The sequence below is a fragment of the Silurus aristotelis genome, assembly GCF_946808225.1.
Source record: "Silurus aristotelis genome assembly, chromosome: 16".
Lineage (NCBI taxonomy): Eukaryota > Metazoa > Chordata > Actinopteri > Siluriformes > Siluridae > Silurus > Silurus aristotelis.
In genome coordinates, this window is record NC_139589.1 from 5,003,176 (window position 1) to 5,020,196 (window position 17,021).

At 37.7% G+C, this 17,021-nt stretch overlaps 1 protein-coding gene across 4 annotated transcripts in view; it reads left to right on the forward strand.

The window, feature by feature from the left end:
- pcxa (pyruvate carboxylase a) overlaps window positions 1–17,021 on the forward strand; it is a 169,513-nt gene that overhangs the window by 17,687 nt on the left and 134,805 nt on the right. For all 4 annotated transcript variants that reach the window (XR_014537208.1, XR_014537209.1, XM_083564517.1 and 1 more), the window contains exon 7: window positions 1,068–1,219. Coding sequence is in view for 2 of the 4 variants with exons in the window: in XM_083564517.1 (XP_083420643.1) it covers window positions 1,068–1,219 (152 nt within the window). In the remaining 2 variants the exon portion in view is untranslated. The remainder of the gene's footprint in view (window positions 1–1,067; window positions 1,220–17,021) is intronic.

A 17,021-nucleotide genomic window follows, 5' to 3' on the forward strand; every position in this document is an offset into this window, starting at 1 on the left:
TCTCTCTGTTAAAAGTTCTCTTAATATTCTACTGAATTAACGGTTGTTTTATTTACCAATTATAAAAATGAACTTATTAAGTTGAACATGCAAGATATGGACAAAGGTTTATAGACATCTGACCACAAGACTCGGTTGCTTTCTGAACATCCTATTCCACCTTTTAGTCCACATTTGTTGCTATAATAATAGGAGGCCTGGGGTGCAGTCAAGTTCAAGTTCATCCCAAACGTGTTCAATAGGGGTCAAAAAGTGTTAGTCAGCACACTATATCAGGCCTCTCAAGATTTTTCACACCAAGCCACGTAAACCATATGTTTACGCAGCAAGAAAACATTCTATATTATTGTGTGCCTCCAAATTGGTGGTAACAGTTTGAGGAAGCAGCAAATATGGCTGGAGGAAAAAAAAATGTCCCAATACTTTTGCTTACTTTAGTGTAGGTTAGAAATGTTAAACTGTAGACTGAGTTGGTTTGGACTTGAAGTCTCGAAGGTGGAATCATAGAAAGTCCAGTGCGGCGGAAAAAAAAAACTGCTTTGCGTCGTCAGTGAATCGATAGAATGAAACTTGACTCGTAACAAAACAAAATTAGAGCTTTGGCAGTCGGAGGAATTGAAACCTTTAAGCCACCTCAGAATTTTTCACATTATTTAGACAATGATGTAACATTTGAGTTACAGATTAAGATTATATTTTCATGATTTGAAGTATCTTATGCCCAGTTTTGAACCAGCTTGAGTTCATGTGTACGATATATAAATATAAACAAGCTGCTATCACTTCATTATCACCGTTCCCTGGTTGACAGATGAGCTCTCTTGTTGTTTGGGGAAACTACTTTTTTTGTGCACCATGCTAGCAGATTGTTATGACTGCAGAAACGGTTCGTTCTCATGGATCGCTTTATAACATACAGTCATCTTGTCATTATTCTGTAGGATGTTTTCCTGACTGTAAAACTGTAATCTAGCAACTGAAATGGTGTTTCAGATGCAAACACAATGTTAATAGTAGGTTTCCATACGGTGAAATTGTATCTCAAACTTTGGGTTTGTGTCCTGCAGGCGATAAATACGGGAACGTGATTCACCTGTATGAGAGGGACTGCTCTATCCAGAGAAGACACCAGAAGGTGGTGGAGATCGCTCCAGCCTCACAGTTAGACCCCCACCTCCGAGACAGACTGACCGCAGACTCTGTCAACTTGGCCAAACAGGTATTACTGAACACATTTCACGCACTGTTTTTACTCTTTAAAAGTCATGACGCAACGTCGGATAAGTGCTGAGCTGCCGTGCTGATATTTAAGTGCACCCACACAGAAATGAACTCTTTCAACGCTCGAAATGTCCTTGTAGTAGTGCGTTATGTAAGACGCTCACACACTCCTACAAGCGTTAAATAGTAGTAGTCATATGCTTTTCTTTTTTTTTTTTTTTCTCCCATAACCCCTTTTAAAGGTCGCCTTTTATTGTTTTGATAAAGAAGTAGTGACTAGTTTTTTTTCACTCTGTCTTCTTTTTACTTGCTATTGAAAGTTTGTGTTCACTTTTTCTTTGTTCAAATGGTCAGTTTATTTTAATTGTCTGATTAGTCCTCCTCCCCCACCACCACACACACACACACACACACACACACACACACTCTGATGTTGAAAAGGCTTTTTGAAGCACTTTCAAAGTTTCTAACCCATAGCAGCTTAGCAGATTCTTTTTTTTTTTTTTTTTATCAAGATTTTTTTTGTCTGTGCGAGTGATCGCTCAATCCTGCTGTCGCTGAAGTGGTTGGTTTTGTTTCCCGATTTCCCTACGTTCGCTGTAGATCTTGCTTTTTAAACCTTTTATTATCAGACTTTCATAGAACTGGATTTAAGCCCGAGCAATGGATGTGGCAACATTTTAAAATGTTGTGATTGGAGCAAAACTGAATAATCACTGGAAACTTGAAAACAGCTGGAAAGGTAAATAAAAAAAAAAAAAATACATTTTATTTAAACAATGTAAAATGTTTAAGGGCTTGCGCTGGAGATTTAGTGGTGATTGGACGAAATTTGTAGGAGGAGTTACGAAAATCAAATTTTGTTACGTACAGTTAAAAAACAGAAGGCCCTTTAGGTACATTGAATCGGTTTACGGTGATTGAGATATGAAACTTTTTAAAATATTAAAATTTCATGTGGCAGGCAAATGTAGCAAACATGTATACATTTATACAGAACAGTAGATTGGCTAGGCCATGTCTCTATTTACAATATATTCAAGTTATGATACCCAACTTTGACCAGCGGTGGCACTAGAGAGTCAGAATAAATTGCTTAGCCCAGGGATCCCCATCCACCAGGCTGGTACTTAACCGTAGATTAATTATTAGAGGGCCACACAGCAGGAATAAAATCTTTTTAATTATTTTATTTCTATTTTATAGCATTTTGAAGTCAGCAGGGTGTTTTTATAAAAAAATTAATAAAATGATTTCTGCACATGCCAATTTCTCCATGAAGGTCCTATGGAAAAACTGTTTTGCATTAAACTGGTCCACGATTAAAAAAAAAACGTTGCGGAACGCTGGTTTAGACCCTCCATATAGACGGTGCCGAATTTTACAACTTTTAATCAGTTTATTTATTTATTTTTGCTGCCATTGACAACCTAGTCATAGGAAGATGCAGAAGAATGATACTATCTTAGGCCCCTAATAAGAAACAATAATACTAAGAATCTAATACTAAGAATCCAAGAACTCTATAATCTAAATTACATGTACAAACCTATTCAGATTTTTATTATATTTTTTTTCCTCCATTGTTTATGAATGTTTGCAAAATGATTTTTTTTTTTTTTGCTAGTGTATTGCCTTTATCACTGGGTTGACAATGAAGGTGACAATATGGGTAATATAGATGGAAGTTATGTTCAATTGATCAAATTCTGATCCTATTTTATCAAACTAGCAGCAGACCAGGATTCTCTCACATTTAAATTATTTTTTTCCTGGAGACACAAATGACTATCCAGTTGTAATGTGCCTTATATACACTAGATGGCACTGCTGTGATGTCGTAGTCATCGGTCGTATGCGTGATTAAAGTGCTTCGTTTTTAAAGGCTGCTGATCAGACACCGAATCAAGAAGTGCGGCCAAGCTTTTATCGAACAACGCGTTCAGTGAATTGACATTGATTGTCATTACTCGCCGAGATCGGATTAGTGTGACTAAGAAAGGCTGCTTCGAGACGGAGATCTGAAAGAATGTGTAGTGGAGTGTGGTGCACTGCCACATGGCTGCTGTCTGCTACTGATCTGTTCATTAGACGTGCTGACTGGCCCAGCTCGCTGAACTAATTGCTCTTTATTTCGGTGACGGGATGTCAGCGCCTACTTGGGTTGCTTTAGATTGTGTAGAAAATGTCAGTCGTTGAGTTAATTTACACACACACACCTACTGTATGACGCACATGTACTTTTCTGCTATTATTCTAACCATACCTGTCAGGGTCTAGTCCCTTATTTGCATTTTATTTAATATGTATTTATGTAGTTTGTTGTGTTCAGAAAGACCACTCAAAGGCAGTAGAGACTAGATGTGGAAAATTCTTTTTATGTTCGCGTACATTGTGAGGGAACAAAATACAAAACATACAGGGGAGATGTTCCACTAGATTTTGGAGCGTGCTGGTGTAGATTTTTGTGAGATTCATTCACCCACAAGTGTGTTGGTAAATGTTGTGCTGATGTGTAGGCGAGGTGAGGAGGCCTTGGGTGCAGTCAGCATTTAAATTTATCCCCAAAATTTTAATAGGGTTGAGGTCCGAGCTCTATAGCAGGCCACTCAAGAGCTTCTCCAACCCTTTTTAAGCATATCATCATGGAGCTGGCTTTGTGCAAAGGGGCATCACCATGCTGGAACAGGTTCTAGTTCAAGTAAAGGGAAATGTTCATGCTACTGCTTTCACAGGCATCCTATACAATCGTGCGTCTCCAATCTTGTAACAGTTTGGCAAAGAACCACATAGTCGTGTCCCAATAATTTTGACCATATACTGTGTTTTTATAATTTTTTATATTGTGCTATTTGAGCGGTAGCACCGGCCTGGGACAAACCATTTGAAAAGGGGGATGCACAGGCGTAGACAAGTTAGAAATGTAAATGTCTGTAGGACCAATGAAACTATAATTTATTCGAATGGTACACCTGACTTATTCATCATCTTAGTCGACCTGCTTGGGGGAATGTAATTAAGACACCGAGAACCTCTACAGCTAAAAATGCCTGTCAATTAGCCATGAAAGTTTAAGTGGGTGTCAAAGCACTTACGCAGCCGACCGATCCATTTTACAAAACTGGGGGCGGAGGGTTTATTTGATGAGCTGCAAATGATTCACCAAGACAGTTGAGTCCTAGTTGGATAAAACTGTCCGATTTCAAGTGGTTTTATCTTGCGTGCCTGTGGCTCACTAAAGCCTTCTTGGCTTTCCGCCCGGCTTGGGGACAGCACGGAAGCCATGTTTGTAAACGAATCTCCATCCAATATACAAAAGCCACGTTTTCCTTAAATGATCGATACTGTAGGGACAGCGATATCGCAAATAAAACAAAATCTTGGGCAGTTGCAAAGTGTGAACAGTCCATAAACTTTGGGTCAATTTTTTTATAGGAGGATGTATTTCTGGGCAGAAATTGTTCCAGAATTGACATGAGGTATCAGATGCATGGCAGCAACTAAACGAGACTGTTGTGATAAATATCCCTGAGGATTGTTTCATTTGAAAAAAAGTAATTAAAATAAATCCCTCGCTATGTAATGATTGTTCGTTAATCAATGATGGTGTTTTTCTGGCCTGGAAACGTGATGATTGGTCATAAAAAAAAAAAAAAAAACGGTCTGGACAACAGTATAATCTAACTCTCCCGCTAGGTTCTGAAAACGTTCTGAATTTACAGTCTGTTCCTCACCGGCTCTCCCTAGAGTTCAGGTCCTCATTGATTAGTAATTGAAACGTTGTCAATCCTGACCTGTGTGTTATATACTCCATTATTCAAAGATGTCTTGCATGCCTGAACCCTATATAAATATAGATATCGATTAGTATTCAGGTCAGATTTGTTAAAGTGCTGCGGAATTAAAATTTCCAGCATTTAAGAAGATTATTTTTCCTTCCAAAGCACAAGCGGGAAGAGTTTTTGGATATGACGTTTGCGTCGTCGGGGCTTAAAGTGATCATGGATCTATATGCAATTTATTAGAGGATCACTTCGCTAGTGTCGGAACATTGCTTATTGTAAGACATTTTGCCTGATTAGACTCCGTTTAGATTGACTCAAGGTTACAGCCAGTTTAATGTATACTTTGTTGATGTTCCTGTTGGGCGGATGTGAATAATAACTAGTAAACCAAGATGGAGAACGATGTGCTTCTGACACATTCATTACCCGATATTGGTGGTTTTGAGGTCATCTGATCAGACATATCAGTCTGAAGATACTGTATAGAGGAATGCATTTTTACTCCATGTGTCCTCCTGGTACTATGCGATGCAACAATTTAGCGTAACGAGGATCTGGATGGAATTGGGATGTGTAAAGAAAATGGAGCATCTTCAGATTTAATGTTAATATACATAACCCTGATAAGAATTGCAAGAATTTAAGTTGTAAAGATCAGTGGTGGACAAATGATGCATTTAGTAGCTAGACCACAGGGCAAAGAAGAGCCCCAAGGTGCTGCCCAGTCCAATTTGTTGGTCTACTGAAAAGGCGAAATTGTAGCTAACAATGTAATAAGTCAAGTTAAGAAGCTTTTATTGTCATTTCAGACACATAAAGCTGACTCGGCACACAGTGAAATGAGACCACGTTCTTCCAGAACCCTGGTGCTACATAAAACATCATAAAACAAAATGGTGCAAGAATTTAGAGCTGAGACTAAAGTAATTGTTCTCGCCACAAAGTGCATCGTGTGGAATCTGGTGCAAACACGACGGTGTAGGACATGTACACAAAAACGCGCTAGCCAGTGTGCAGAGAGAAGAGTACAGGAGTTTACTTGTAAATAAAGACAAGTAAACAGACAAGGTTGTTCAAACCAGCATTAGCAGCAGTCAAATGGATTTGCAAAAAAAGCATGCAAACAGTAATATAGTTATAAGAAAATAATATAATATGGGTGGTGCTGAAGACATGGATGTGTAAAATGTGTGTGAGTTTAGATTTATAGCAGCTCAGTAACACAGTAAGTGTTGAGGGAGGAGCCTGGTTGCCTGAGGTGAAAAAAAAATGTTGCATAGTCTGGATGTAAAAGCCTGAATGCTTCGGAACTGCTTCCTTTATTTTTATTTTTTTGAATGTCCGGCTACTCGAGTGTATAATTGTAAAGCTAATTGTGTATTTTGAGTACTATCTGCTCCTAACAATGTATCACCTCATGCTTAAAGGTAGCTGATTGCTATAACTATAGGCAAAAATCTAACCAGATGGTTTTTCCGGGTTGCGTTACACAGCACAAGAGCGGCCTCTAGAGGCAAATCCCTTAATATTTTTTATTTTGGATGTAAATATTAATTTTTTTCCCCTCAGTTTTTTATGAATTTAAGTAGTTAATAGAATTTGACATGTCATGCTTTCTGGAAAGCTTTTCTGCTCATTGTATAAAGTGATTATTTGAGTTGCTTTCCTGTCAGTTTTAATCATTCCTCTCTGTCTAACCAAAAAATCAAAGCGTTACCAGCGGCAGACATGTGGCTCTCCAAAAAGAATGTCGTTTCAGACACCAAAAATAACCTGTTTACAACCAGCTTACTAGCACCAATGAGAGGCTGTTTGGTCATGAATGAGCAAAGGAAATAACCAATTTATTTTATTTTTTTTGCCTAAAGTGACTAAGGGTTGGTTGTTCTATTTGTTGAACGCAGCTCAACAATTCAGTCAGATATGAGCCTGGTTTATTAAAACTGCTCATCTTTCCACCTTAGCTGGTGAGATTTGCCCACCGCTGATGATAAAGATTGTTGGAACAATTTAGTCTTTCCTGTGCATTAAAACCATATTAAACAAGGAAGTGTTCACAGTAAATCTTTTTTAACTATTTTAAATAAAGAAAATGCAAGCTGGAATGAGCAACAGGATTAGTCATGCTTTTTAAATTCTTAGAGAAAAACATGTTTTGGGCTCTGTGTACACACAGCACTTGTTTAAAAAGAAAAAGGAATTATTTTTTTTTCTTTTTTCCAAAGAGCCTGTTGTGCCTGGCATTTTTGAAAAACCCTTTGAGTGTGTGAGTCACGCCAGAGTTTGTTGCTGAACGTTGCCCATTTAACGTTTGCAGCCGATTTCTGGTAATCGTCTAATGATCGGCAAATGAAGCTTACGCAACGCTAAAAATGTCAGCGGGCAACTTCTGAAGAGAGAGGCCCGTCGTTAAAAAAACGCTTGTAACAGGAAGAATTTATTAACTTTTAAAAAACGAATGGGCTTCCTATGAGCTGGAGATTGAAAAATGGTTGCTTCGAGTGGACTCTGCTGTTTAAATGGCTGCTGCTCTCCTTTTTAATGGTCTTCCCAATTCCTCATTGAATCAGCTCATTTAGATTTCCTGTTTTTGTCAATTTGGAAATGTCATGGTCTGTAGCATTTATTGACTGTTTGCTGTTCACTCGGTGAGCAATGAACGGAAAAAGATTGTGTGCTGTTTTTTCCAGGTTACACCACAATGTACAATTTACTTCATGAATTAAACCACTTGGAGTTTTTCTCGCACATTCAGGCACGTTAGCCATTTCATGTGAGAAAATCTATAACTATCTTCAGTTTACAAGCTGCTTTTCCTGGTTTGTATCATTTGATTTGTTAAACTGTAATCCCCCGTTTATCACGATGGTTACGTTCCAAACCCGGCACACCAAAAATGCTATTTTATATATACAGTACTATACTGTATTAACATGTTACGTCATTTTATAATTAATAATTATATTGCTATTAATCAGTTTCATTATTTCAACATAAAACACCAATAAAAACTTATAGGGAATTGTTTTTATTGGTCTATCGTGATGTCCGCGAGAAACCGGAAAAATCATCAAAACAAATGCGTTATGTGGCAAATGCAATTCCGCGATAAACCGGGAGCTTGAGATTCGGACCGCGGTAGAGCGGGGGATTACTGTATAATACTTGCAGTCCCCGACTTGGAGATGCGTTCCGATGACCCAATCGTTACGTCGAAACATGGCCTTGCCTACCCAGAGTCTTAAAGGATGTAAATCAGTATGGGGTACTATACTGTATTTTAATAATTTAACAAATTACAGTACATAGTTTAGCAATACAGCAATTTACAGTACAGCAGGTATATAACGGTGTATACACATGTTGCAGCGGGTTTGTGGACGAGCTAAAATTGGGCATTGAAACACCTGTGAGGGAATAATTGGATCCATTATGCCTGTTATACAGGTTTAAAAAAGGAGTTTTTGCTGATGTAGTACGAAATGTTGCTAAATTGAGGATTGGCTGTGATGTGTTTAATTATCAGAAGAAAGTCTTCCTTAAACTGTGCTATATCTGCTTTCCCCATAGGTTACACAATTATAGATCACTTTGGTTGTCATTTTATTTTTATTTTTTTATCGTATCTCCTCTGCTTTTCTTCTGTCCTGTAAACCCCAGAAGAAGAACAGAATGCAGCCATTTATAAACGTGTGAGGAACACTCGGATAAATGAAGAATGACAGGAAAAGGAACATGTATATAGAAATTGGTATGGAATATGGCGATTTGGATAATTTGTTTATCCAATCAACTCTTCTTTCTTTTTGTTCATTGCAATATCAAGTTGGTAGTTCTTTAAGATTTGACATGAGATACAGAGCTTCCTCAATTTGCAATTTTAAATAAGCTTATTAAATATTGAAATTTTAAAATGAATAATTATTTATAATTATAATAAATTTCATTTTAAAGGGTGGTTTTCCACAACGCACCAAAAACAGAAAAAAGCTCTCCCCTCTTGTAATAGTTCTTGTGATAGTTAGGCATCTCACAAGGCTTCATACGCGTCTACATTTACCTGCTGCGCAAATCACAAAATATTTTTTGCAAGTTTGTCAATTTTAATCGCAAAATCTTTAGTTGAACCGCCGTAACTTGGGACTACCTGTATTGTGGTATGGGAAAATATATTTTGAGCATGAAAAATACATTACTGACTGGCAGGGGTTATTTTAAGGCTATATCAATCCAATCCAGAAGTCAATTGCTGCTCCAAATGAAGAAGAAAAATCTTCTCAAAGTGCGTAAGCGTGTTGGAATGTAACCATGACAGCAAATCTCAATATTTTATTTTTTTTTTTTACTTGAGGCCTACATTGCAGTGTATAAAAGTGTATAATTCGCACGCCTTATTGCTTGAATTGGCTGTAAAAGTCGGTATAAGCGAATTATTTTTTTTTTAATTAGCTGCTGCGCTCATCTACAGGCTCTGAGAAACATATTAGGCCAAGTAGGAGATGTTCTTTTGTTTTTTGTTTGTTCGCTCACTCAGTTTTCAGTGTTTATTGATCAACTCTGACAAACACCTCTCTATTAAAACTGGTGTGTATAGCATGCGCATGTGTTTTGCATAAGTGAGAAATGAGGGGATTTGAAGAGACGGGGAGAAGGAGAGAGTGTGAGATGGAGAGATGATATTTCTCCCCCATCTGTTCAGTCATATGGCAATAGGAGAGGGAAGAGGAAAGTTAGGATGGAGAGAACACTTGGCCAGGCTTTTCAGTGCAGATTTCTCAGTGCTAACACCATGTTTAGGCAGTTCGACTCCTCTTGAAGCCTCTTTAGCATTTTGTTCAGTGCTGTTCATCATAACACTTCCATTATCAACGAGATGGGTTCAGTATTCTTGAGGCGAATTGCTTATCACTTGTGCCATGGTTTGATGACTGAGGCTCTATTGAGCAATTTACCAAAGCAGCAAGTATGGTTATGGCTACTGCGGTGGTGTAATGGAGACTGCTTTTAAATAGGAACAGCTAGTTCTTTACACTGAACAGTTCTTTTAGAAGAATCTGTGGCACTTTTCCAACAGGCACGTCACTGCACGATAAGTTACCCAGTTCCTTTTATTACAGAGTTCAGTGTTAATTGCAATTTATAGTCGTGTTTTTTTTTCTTTTTTTATGTAGCATTTTATATTTCTTTCTTGTGAGCCAAAGAAAGTTGTTAGCACTGGGCTTTTAATGGGGTCTATCTCACATGAATCTGACTTTAAAATAAAGCTTTCTCACATGATTTTAAGTAAGATATATAAATAAAGGAATTTTTTACCAGATTTTGTAAATAAATCTCTACCTCCAGGTAGTAGCTGAATTAAAGTCAGAGACTCCAGGTGTTGTTTGGCGTGGCCAGAGACCCACCATGATGGTTTGGCTAGAGTCAGAGGTTGCAGACATTTTGCTGCCAGGGGTTATACTGGTTTAGCCGATTTTATTATTATTTGGATTTTCTCAAAGAACAAATATCCAGATGTGCTGGGTGCAGAAAAATGAGATATAATAATAATAAGTAAACATTTCCATTTCCAATGAGTTTCTCGTTAAATAAGTTATGCTGAAGCCATGGCTTACAATCTGATTCTTTTTTTTTCTTTTTTTTTTTATGCTAAACATATCTTTGTTGTATTAATAAGAAGATTGACTTTTCGAAAAGTCAATTGCATCTCCAAATCCAGCACTACTGCCTGAGAGTTTGCAAATAACCACTGTTTGGATTTATCTGTTTAGTGGAATCAATGGAAGCCAAGTCTTAAGTATAAAATGAGTATATTGTACTAACTTGGCCCAATCAGTCTAGTGAAACATGTTTGTGTTGTAGGGTAATCCACAGCGGACTAGTCAGGTACGTCCCAATACAAAACAGCCTGGTGCTTTGAAGCATGATTTTACATGCACACACTGAAGCAACGGTACCGCGAGTAGCATTGTTATTCACACACTTGCTGTGTTTTTGATGTACATCTGGAAGGCTTAAATTCGACTTTATCTAGAAACAAAGCATCCCATTGCTTTGTCAGGTTTCCAGATCGATTTGTCAATGTTTTGCGATTGTGTGCACACGACTGTTAAACACACTTGAAAGCTGTCTCAACTTTTCACTGTCCATCAGGATTGTTGTTGTTTGTTATTGTTATCTCAAAATCTAAAACTCTGAACTTGCATTAAAAAAAATACACTGTGAACAAAAGTATTAGGATTCTAGAAATGATCCGTCATAGAGGAATGCTCAGTGAATGTAGGGAGTATGGCCTCAATAACCCTGCAGTAAGTGTGCTGTGTGCATGTGAATAATAAATGTGCAGGGTAGAAATTAAACTGAATCATCAAATCTGATTGTTTTAACCAAGATTATCTTGCAAGATTTTTTTTTCAACTATTTTTTTTAGTTCCCTGTTTTGGGCTAAGCGCCAATTTTGTAGATTTCCAGTTTATTCCCAAGAATTCTCATTAATTCTCATAGATAGTTTCCGGTCTTAAATTCATGGAGTACTGCACCCCAGGCTTCTTCACCTCACCTACATCAGTACCTTACTTTATTAACACCCTTGTGGTTGAATGAGCACAAATCTTCACAACCACATTCACAAATCTAGTGGAACATCTTCCAGAAGAGTAAAGGTTATTATAATAGAAAATGAGAACTAAATGTGAAATGAGATGTTCAAAAACACACCCCAATCTTATGCTTTACCACAAAGCTGGAGGCACTCAGTTGTACAGGGCGTCTTTGGATGCGCTATAATAAGATTTTGCATTTACTTGAATTTGGAAACCCAAAACCTGTTCCAGCATGGCAATGCCCCTGTGCACAAGGTGAGCTCCCTGAAGATCTGGTTTGCATGCTTTGGAGAGGAAAATCTTGAGTGGCCTGCTATAGAGCGCTGATGTGAATAACACTCGCTTCATCATGGCACCCGTCAGTGGGGCGGACGGATATATAAGTTGATGTGTTCGAAGCAGGAAAAATGGGAGAGTGTAAGGATTTCCAGACAACTGGGTCAGAGCATTTTCAAAACTGCAGCTCTAGTAGGGTTTTTCTGTTCTGCAGTGGTCCTAGGAAGGAACAGTGGTGAACCGGCGACAGGGTTAAGATTGGCCGAGGTGGCTCATTGGTGCATGTGGGGAGCGAAGGCTGGTCCGTGTGATCCGATCAAACAGACAAGCTCCTGTAGCTCAAATTGCTGAAGAAGTTAATGCTGTTAATGATCGATGGGTCTGGACTGTTTTGGCAACAAAAGGGGGACCAACACAATATTAGGCAGGCGGTCATAAAGTTATGCCTGGTCGGTATATAAGCAGAGAAATCCATTTTTTCATATAAATGCATAAATCAAATCACTGAATGAAACAAAAGAGGCGATTCTAACATTTCAACCCTATTTTCAAGTTAGGGGTTTACGATTCTTAGTTTGGGAACCCCTGCTGTCGAGTTACTCCACAGTTTTACTGTATAGGTTTAGTTACTGCCCTTGATCTTTGAAATTTTGTATGTACTGCCTTTGAAACTGCGTTCCACAGACGCCAGGAGATTTACCTTAATTGCTTAATTTAGAATTTTTTACTTTTATATTAAATACAGTGTGTATAGCAAAGATTCTTATAAAGTGTACAGTAAACGGTAATCTTTCCTTTACTAAACAGTTCCTGAGCAGCTTTCGTATGTCAAATGAATGGTGTTAACTGAATTCTAATTTAGCAACATGTCCCTCACTAACTATAAAATCAATATCTAATAAGACCAATATAGTTGGTTCTTTGTAAAGGCAGAAGAGAATGACGTACGCAGACTATCAAGACACGTGTTCACCAAGAAATGTTTAAAAAAATTTTTAATTGACATTTGTTCGTCATCAAACCTTGCCTGATTCATAAATCAGCATTGGTACTCCAAGTAGCCAGTAATTCAATGAAATCTGCCTTTGTTCAGATTTATCTTAGCCAGAAATATATAAATAAATAAATCTCCAAATATATGGCAAAACCTATATCCTAAAATCCTACATTGAGATCAGTGCTGAATGGGTGAGTGCGCGTCATGCTGTTGTGTTCGTTCGTCTACTTCATGGCCGAATGGGTCTCCATTACTTAGAATATTGAGTGTCGGGCTGAATACAATGAGTTTCCAGTTTACTGCTATTCTGTCTGACTTACAGTCTGTGGTGGATGAAGTACACAAAACCATGCACTTGAGCGAAAGTAAATATAAACTAGTTAAAATATTACTCTATTAAAAGTGCTTTCACTTGAGTAAATGGACAAATATTTGCCTAACAAAGTACTTAAGTATCTAAACTACTATCATTTATTATGGCTATAATTGCTTCTATTATAATTTTAATCACAAGACTGTTGCTTTAATCAACGCAGTTTATGTAAAAAGAATAGAATGATGATTTTTTTTCAATCAAAATCAGTGTTTGTGTAATTAGACCTTTCTTTTCAACTGCTTCAAAAAAGGAAATCGCACAAATAAGGCCAGGAGTTTCTTCCTCTCAAAATGTTCTGCTTGCTGCTGAACTGTATGTTGGTGATAAGTAGATATCACCAAGCACCAATCAAAACGAGTTCAAAATGGAGCGCACGCTCGACCCTGATTGGTGAAGCGCACAGGCAAGCCACCAATCAGGGTCGAGCGTGCGCTCCATTTTGTAGTACTTTTTACTACATTTCGCAAAATCAGTTCTTTTTATCCATTTAAAAAGAACTGATTTTGCGAAATGTAGTAAAAAGTATGATATTTGACTGAAGTATAATGAAGTTAAAGTAAACGTTTCCCCAAATGGAAATGCTTCAGTAAAATACAGGTATGTGAAAAAAGCTACTTGAGTACAGTAACAACTTAAATTTACTTCGTTACTGTCCACCACTGGTTCTGAGCCTGTCTGATGTTACACACAACTCCATCAACTTTCATCATCTGCTCATATCAGAGAAACCAAAACATCATATTTAATTAAAACAATATGCCACTAGAGTGCTCATGGGCTCAATCCTCTACCTTTAGGTGTCTTCCTGCACTCTGTGTTCCAGAATGCTTGATTTGAATACATTCTTAATCAGTGACCTTTTTTTTTTTTTTTTTTTTTTTTTTGTAAAAAGAAAGCCTGGTTAGGTCCTGTCTCACTGGGTACATTTTCAGCTCCAGTTGGATTTTACTTCATGAAGATTCCAGACATTGGACTTTCAGGATGAACAACCTCATCAATACTCAAACTAACATTCTGCATATGCTGTTTCTTCATAATTTAAAGGCTCTTGGTGTCCTCTATATTGACCTCAAATTTTGAGCTTAAGTAGCTCAAGAGCTCCTGGTTCCACAACTTCAACTGACTGGTATTTTGAATTGTTTTTAATGATTTATAATCACACTCCAAATGAGGATAGGTTCCCCTATTAAGTCTGGTTGCTTTAAGGTTGTTTCCTTATACCACCTAAGGTAGTTTTTTCTAGTCACAGTCGGCCGAGGTTTGCTTATTGGGGAGAAGTGCGTAAATTTAAATATAAGTGAACCCAAAACAGTTCTAAAGAATATAAGAATTATAGACGGGTTCATTGTTAAAAGCACTATAAAAATTTAATTGAATCGAATTTTCAGGCAACCTAAACAATCCTAATTATACATAGTGATTTGTGAATCATGAATAGTGATTGAGGTTTCTCCATGAAATTGAGCAACCAATTCAGTCAGATTGAAGGGGTTTGGTGGCATGGATGTCCAATAAGGCAGAAAAAAATTGCCATGGAAACGCTCGTATCCTATTCAAAACTACATTGCACAATGTTGTGGTGTTTGTCTTGTTGCATTTCTCGTTTGCTTCAAACGTGCCTTTAGCTAGCTCGGAGATTTGTTTGGAAATCTGACTCGAATCACTATACTTAGGATACATTTTACAGTACTTTTGGAGTCTGTAGTCAGATCGAATGCTTTCAGATTGATTATTTCTGCATGCATACAAACTAGGGATGTGCATAACTGATAGCTGAAGATACGATATATTTTAAAGATGCATACAAAGCAGCTACTGAAGCGATTCAATACCATTCACTCCTATTACGATGCAGTGAGGAGCCAATTTAGATTCGAGTCACCGCAGTGGGAAAAAAATATAATGCAATTCAATAAGGTACAGATAGTTTACTTTTATTACTTTGGTTTAGACAGACATGCCTTTGTAGTGCCAAGAAAAAAAGAAACCTTTACCATGGGAATCTGTATACTTAGTGACTCTCTGGACACGCTTCGGTCTCCATAGTGTTGATACGTCGTATTCACGTAGCAGCAGTGGTGCTGAGTGAATGTGCAGGGAAACCGTGTCAATCTACATATCAAACATTAGTCTCAAAGTATTGTTCTATCGAAATAATAAAAGTATAGCGCATCTACTAATAATTATATATAAATATATTGTTTTTTTTTCACCGACGCAAATGTTAAAGCATTGCGTTGATACAAATTCCAGCATGTATCATCTGCACTTATTTTTATTTTTTTTAATTGATGCTTCACAACGTTAACTTTTATGCCAATGTTAATGTCCAGTTAAGCATTTAACATACCCAAACATTGGTAGGTTAAAATGCTTCCTACTAGACACACAAAGCCAGACATCTTTCCTGTTCAAATGGTTACTAAACTACTCATTGTGTGTCTGAGAGAACCTCAATAGTCTTTGAAGAAAAGGCCTACTGACCTATTCAGCATACATGAGGCCATAAGCTGTCGTTATCATAATTATGCTTGATGTCAGACAAAGAGACACGATCGATTCCATGCAAAGAGGTCAGTTATGCTTTCTTGTCTCCCAGACATGGAGTCTGCGGCAGAACTTGTGGTCTTCAACTAAGGGCCAATGTTGAGCAGGATGAGTATATAATAAACCTCTCTTATAACGCCATTTCCTGGGAAAACTTTTGTTGATCTATATGTCGCTGAGGTTGTTTTTATAGTGCATTTTCTGCTCTTACACACCCCTAAATGTTTTTTGACATTTTGTTTTTAATTATGTGCAACAAATTTGCTATACATAAAACAATAGTGAGTCCATAAGGCTCATTCGGAAATATATGCACACACAAACACCAGCCGAAGTTCTGTGATGTAAACAAAGGAATAACCATCTAAATTACGACACTATTGTTTGGTTGGAGCAAAATGCTTTACGACATGTTGTTCAGTGGACACTAATTTTTCATTATAAACCAGGATGAGCAGCAGTGGATGTGTTTGTGACTTGTTATAACCATCATAATATAAGTAGTGCATTTTTTTATTTATTTGTTTTAATGCATGTTTCGTGTACTGCTTACACACATTCAGCAAATACATTTGTTATACGTTTTCCATTGAAAAACATTGATCTGAAATCGCTGCTTGAAGCTTAGACCTTTAGAATGATGTATAGTTTTTCATGGTTACTCTTCTCTCTTTTTATTTAGTCTATTGCGAAACATTAACACCTGAGAACTATGGGATATCGCGGCACTGAAGACCAAGGGGTTAAATGAGCGGGCTCCCCATGCAGCTGTATTACACAGCTGACTTCAGTGTGGATTTAAACAGTTTTTGAGCACTACACAATCATAGATTAAGACCTTTTGTTCTGTTACAATTACTGCTGCTCTGTGCTTATAATATGGAGATTACACGTCCCTCCGTCCTTCAAAACTGATCTACTCCTGCATTTACTTCCCTTCACTTCAGTGTTTTCTTACTCGGGGTCTCCTGTGAGCCTTGTTGTTTAATTGACTTGCAGCTCTGTGCTACGGTGATTGGCAGGAAATTTGATGTAGCACCGACTGGTTTTAATCTCGTACCCCCAAGACGGACCCAGTGTTTTCCTAGTGACTCGGGGGGAGCAAAGGGGGAATGGAAAATGCGCCACTTCAAACCCAGTGCTTGTGCTCTGTGGTGCTGTTTGACTTGGCTGCTGTGTCCCTGTCGAGAAGGTAACTGCATTACATTGTGCTGTGGCGT